We start from the raw sequence: 5,273 nt of genomic DNA, 5'->3' as shown, positions 1-5,273 counted from the left end.
CAAACTAGTGAAGTTAATGACATACATACCAGATCGGATGGGCTGATTCTATAGTTTTACCTGAAAGACTATACGTATAGTTGGTAACAATTGTCAGAACAATGGCAAGGTTATATTGAACCGCTACTCCAAATCATCGATCGGTTAGTAAACATTCATTCATTCCCTGAGTCTCATATACACTTGTACCTTACATATGTAATTTACATACGTGTCAAACTGTTAGCGAGAACTGACAATGCTATTAAATGCGCGTTCCTTATATATTCATTACAAAAGACCAACAACACACTATTCATAAGGAATTATTCATACGTTAAGATTTAGTCACTTATAATGACGTTCTGTTCACACATACACAAGTCCGCGGCAATTTTATTAATAAACGCGTCGACACGATGTATGTGAATATGTATTAACGTATTAACTTAATTTGAGAGTCATGCAAAGTTCTCATTATATCAAGTGAAGAACCTGCCTTCAGGACTAAGAACGAAGATAGTGCCAGTATATCAATAATGCAATAACGTTTTCGCTTTTGTTAGAAGCATTGCGCATGAACGTCAAACCAGCTGTAGTAAACCAAGGACTGTCGGCTTACCTGGATATCGCCTATCTAAGCTATTGACGTTGTCAGGAACAGAATTCACTCTGTGCAATGCTTATTTTCAACGCTTTAATTATTAATATCCACTTAACAATGGCGTTCATAGCGAGAGCTCCCGGGCGGTTTGGTAGACAGGACTTTGGCTACATTGCAAGCCTATACACATTCTTTTTTTCAATGCGATAAATCAAGAGTAAGCTTACCCAGGTTGGTATATGTATATCGTTAGTGATTTGCCTACTTCAACATCTGTCACCAATTTTACTTACAAGGATAAAAAAGAGGAAAAAATCAGGAAAACCCTAAACTGTTATGGTCCAAGCATACCAGATGGCCGTTCATGTTCTTATAAACATTTATATCAACTTAGCTTCGCCAACTGGTCAAAAGTAACAATGTACTCCTCAATGACCGTATACTAAGTCACGCATGAGATATTGGCGTTTCGTGACGTCAGAACCCCAGTCATGGTTAACAGAACACAACTATTAATTTGATTCCGCGATCTAATGTCCCAGGTGTCTAAGCGTGCCACGGTTGCATTGTGTCGTCCACGCAACGGTTAGTCGGCGAGAGTAGTAGTGTAGAGTAAGTGGTGTATGAGTTACACAGTCATATCGGTAGCGACTATCTAGTGGCACAAACATCGACAATAACCACTAGTGTTACAGTCTATGTCAACGTTGGATGGACTTTGCTTTTTTTGGTGTGCAATGAGTTTTTGGCAAGACAGCAGTGACTGGGACTGGTGCGAGGATAGGTCCACATGATGTGTGCGTGTGTTTGGAGAGCCGGTATTGATCCCATTCCTTTGTTGTTGTGACGCTACTGTATGTAGTCTACATACTGGACCATGTGAAGAGATGAATTGAAAATCTACGACAACGCACAAAAGATGGGGTCTTAATACTCCATTGATTCACTACGAGCGAACATTGATTTAACGGGAACGTGTGTTTACAATAACCCACTTAAGAAGCTGGCTATCCGTACTTACATATCGGTATGAAAAGTGCAACTACTGTAAAAGTGTGCGATTTTTTATACTTGGATTATAAAGTTTTCTTTTGTGAATTTGACAGAACAAGGACGTCATGTTCCTCATATTGTACTGGTATACCAAGCCGTTTGATATTGTATCTTACACCGGCAACGTGAAGGATTAGAACTATTGGGGCACTATAGTCCAGTGTCCTCAAACAAAGTAAGTCTACACATAGCATTAGTACTCCAGTATACACAGGCTCACTCTGAAGTAAGCCAACCTTCCATACAGTTCGATTCATAGCCATAGGAGTCTAGTTCTTTTAACCTATAACGATTTTTTATGTTTGTTTCTAGATTTGGTAAAGACTCCGATTTCCTGGCTGTTACTGACAGTTAACTGGCAAAACAAACTAAAACATAATTGCAGTCAAATTACAGAGAAGAGTCTTGTCTGGATTTTGATAGAATATCGGGTTTTCTGCGGAAATCTGACGGAGAAGCGACTTCAATGTAGTACTTGTATGTACTGATGTTTTTTTGACAGCCATCAGGGAGTTCGCCACGAATAAACTGTGTTTGGCTTCATGTTGGGGAAAAAGTTTCTTACGCAAGTTACTACTTTTATTGATTTCTAATGAAAGAAAACTAAACTTCGAAAGTAAGTTTTACGAGCAGGATGACTCTCGTGTATATCCGAAAATATTGATTTTGTGTTCAAACCAGGCCTCCCTTATACAAAGTTAATAAGATTCCTAAAGGAAATGGCAGTTCCGTTCATCACGAACCAGTCCCGGTACCGGAGACCAATGAGTCGCAATAGAAACCAGGATCAGGATGCGGATGGTGACCTGTGGCTCTTCCAGTCACCAGAGTCCACAAAGGGCGCAGGAAGTAGCCGCAGTAGTGATGATAAGGAACTGGATGCCGAGCTCATCGTATGCCTGGAAACTTGTTGTAACGGAAATACGTCACCTCATACCTGCTGTCTGAGCACTTGTGACCGATTTACCATCAACGTTAGTGGTCAGTACTATGAGTTATGGGCAACAATTGTCAACCGACATCCTACAACACTCCTCGGCAATCCAAGAAAGCGATTAAAATATTTTGATAAACGGAGAAATGAATTTTTCTTCGATAGACATAGACCTACATTTGAATCTATATTCAATTACTATATGTATGGAGGGAAAATCCGACGCCCTGACCCTGTTCCCGATGATATCTTCTTACGAGAGTTGGATTTCTACGAGATCGAAAAGGAGGTTGTAGACCTTTACAAAGACGAAGAGGGCTACATTCAAGAGAAAATGGAGCTTCCAGAAAATAAATGGAAACGAAAAATTTGGATGCTGATGGAATATCCGGAAACGTCACCGTTTGCCTACGTTGTTGCAATTGTGTCAGTTATTATAACGTTATTATCCATTGTTTTGTTCTGTGTTGAAACCCTACCCGGTCTTTCAGGAAACGATTGCATTGATGGGCGGCCGAATTTCATGGAACCATTTTTCATAATGGAAACGGTATGTACCATTTGGTTTACGATAGAGGTTGTTGTTCGTCTTTTCTCGTGTCCAAGTAAAATCAAATATTTCAAAGACTTTAAAAATATAGTTGACATCACCGCAATTGTTCCGTACTACGTTTCTCTGTCAAATCTCTTGGCACCCGATGGTTGCAATAACGCTAGTTCTGGTGCTTCGCTGGCCTTTCTCAGGGTGGTGAGATTAGTAAGGATATTCAAATTGACCAAACATTCGGCAGGCTTACAGGTGTTAATTCTCACATTCAAGGCAAGTATACAGGGCCTTATGTTGTTTCTAGTGGCCATGGTAGTATGTGTGCTTCTTTTCTCCAGTGCAATATATTATGCAGAGCATGGAATTCCCGAAGCACAAATCAAGAGTATTCCGGATGGATTTTGGTGGGCCGTTATCACGATGTGTACTGTTGGTTATGGGGATAAGGTCCCTGTTGGACCCCTCGGCAAACTCATAGGGAGCGTCTGTGCTTTAGCTGGTGTGCTGACGCTAGCCATACCAGTACCAATCATTACGGAAAACTTCAACAAATTCTATGCACATAAAACCGGCAGATTAAGAATGTAGAAAATTAAAGACCTAGTATTTTTGTCACATTAATATTAGAAAGTTGATGAAATCATATTACCTTTATATTAGAATGAATTAGATACTTTCATAATAGTATCAGTTTTTCCTCCATTGTGTTAAACGATGGTTTAAGACTTTTTTGCATGGTATTGCCTTAGGCGAACATTGTATTTGTCATAATCAAACCAGTTGTTTCTATCAGGCTAGCTATTCTTCCTTTTAATGAGATCTGAGGTCAGAAGTACCTGTTTAAGATTGTATATATATTTATATGTATATGAGTAGAGATTTTTCATCCTTGGATTAAATGTTGAATATTTTACATACTTAAATTTCACACCTTAGAACATACCTCTTTATGTAAGACGCATGCGTATTCAATTACATAGATCAAAGTGATGAAATACCATTATTTGTGTAAAGGAGATAATTGATTGCGAGATTCTAATAATTTGTTAATTATGGAATCGATCACACTAGTTCCAAAACCATTCTACAATATGGTACATCTAAAATACCATAACCCTGGTTTTAGAAGAAAAAAAAATCATCTTAATCATAATTGAAGTTAATGTTTGGAAACTTTAATGTAACTGAGACAAATGTCTGAGAATTTGATCGCGAGTATTGCCTGCAGTGTGGCGATATCATTTTCATAATAGAAAAAGGCTTGACTAACATCGATCAACTGGTACTTTGCCTACAAACCCGTATTTAGAGAAGGCATATCGGAAAAATAATATTTATACAGTTAACGGCATATTGAAGAAATTCCTAATGTAAATATGCTGTCTAAATAAGTATGATTTTTATAACGGTTAGGACTACTATGAGCTGTACTTGTAGTAGGTAGCCTAAGTAATTACCAATATGTCACTGTATTGCCTACGGCCTGGTGATCATAGCATTCTGCAATATTTAGTGTGTGCATTCATACGGGGCATATCATAGTTGGCCACGTATAGCTATACTTCTGTGTATGGAAGCCAGATCGATTGCGGACAAAAGCTTTAGTTAATGGCACCTCATAAGTCTACCATACAATCATTCCATCCGACTCAGCATTACAAACATTAATACCTTAATCTGTATATTTTTCTGTTGTTGGGTGATTGTTACGACTCTACATCATATAAGAACAAACACTATTCACTGGTCAATAAACAGCGTATTAGCACCATCATTATTCCATTACAAAACCATTTATATCATTTTGATTTGATAATTTGATAATACATATTTTTAAGAAAAATATTTTAAACACATTGTAGCATGCAGTGTTTTATTGGTAGAAAATGTCTTCAACGCTTGTATAAGGTCTAAGGTTAATTAATCTATAATATGTAAAACACAGAAATCAAAGCACGAATTAAGCATGCTTTTGTGCACAAATCGGAGTTTAACTCTTTATTTTAGATGTCCTGAAATGATGTCAATACCAGAAAGTTTCGTGTGAAAATGCACAACTTATCACGCGAATAACTTAATATTCTGATGACATTACGATACATAGTTTTCGTTTTTTAATTCAACTTATGCACACATAGTAAGCGTAGGAACATGGT

General features: G+C 37.8%; 1 protein-coding gene across 1 annotated transcript; it reads left to right on the top strand.

Annotated features, from left to right (window-relative positions):
• The first annotated feature begins 907 nt into the window (after nt 1-907).
• LOC138336484 (potassium voltage-gated channel subfamily A member 1-like) lies at nt 908-4,902 on the top strand. Its single transcript, XM_069285982.1, has 2 exons — nt 908-1,811; nt 1,949-4,902. Exon 2 carries the CDS (start codon nt 2,356-2,358, stop codon nt 3,703-3,705), a length of 1,350 nt encoding a protein of 449 aa, XP_069142083.1. The 5' UTR covers nt 908-1,811; nt 1,949-2,355; the 3' UTR covers nt 3,706-4,902.
• The last annotated feature ends 371 nt before the right edge of the window (nt 4,903-5,273 follow it).

This window comes from Argopecten irradians, chromosome 12, assembly GCF_041381155.1.
Source record: "Argopecten irradians isolate NY chromosome 12, Ai_NY, whole genome shotgun sequence".
Taxonomy (NCBI): domain Eukaryota; kingdom Metazoa; phylum Mollusca; class Bivalvia; order Pectinida; family Pectinidae; genus Argopecten; species Argopecten irradians.
Note: the sequence above shows the minus strand (reverse complement) of the source record. Positions and strands in the feature narration are given on the sequence as shown.

Bases quoted from the DNA above. Each gene is read 5' to 3' on its own strand.
- LOC138336484 (XM_069285982.1), top strand. From the start codon at position 2,356: ATGGCAGTTCCGTTCATCACGAACCAGTCCCGGTACCGGAGACCAATG.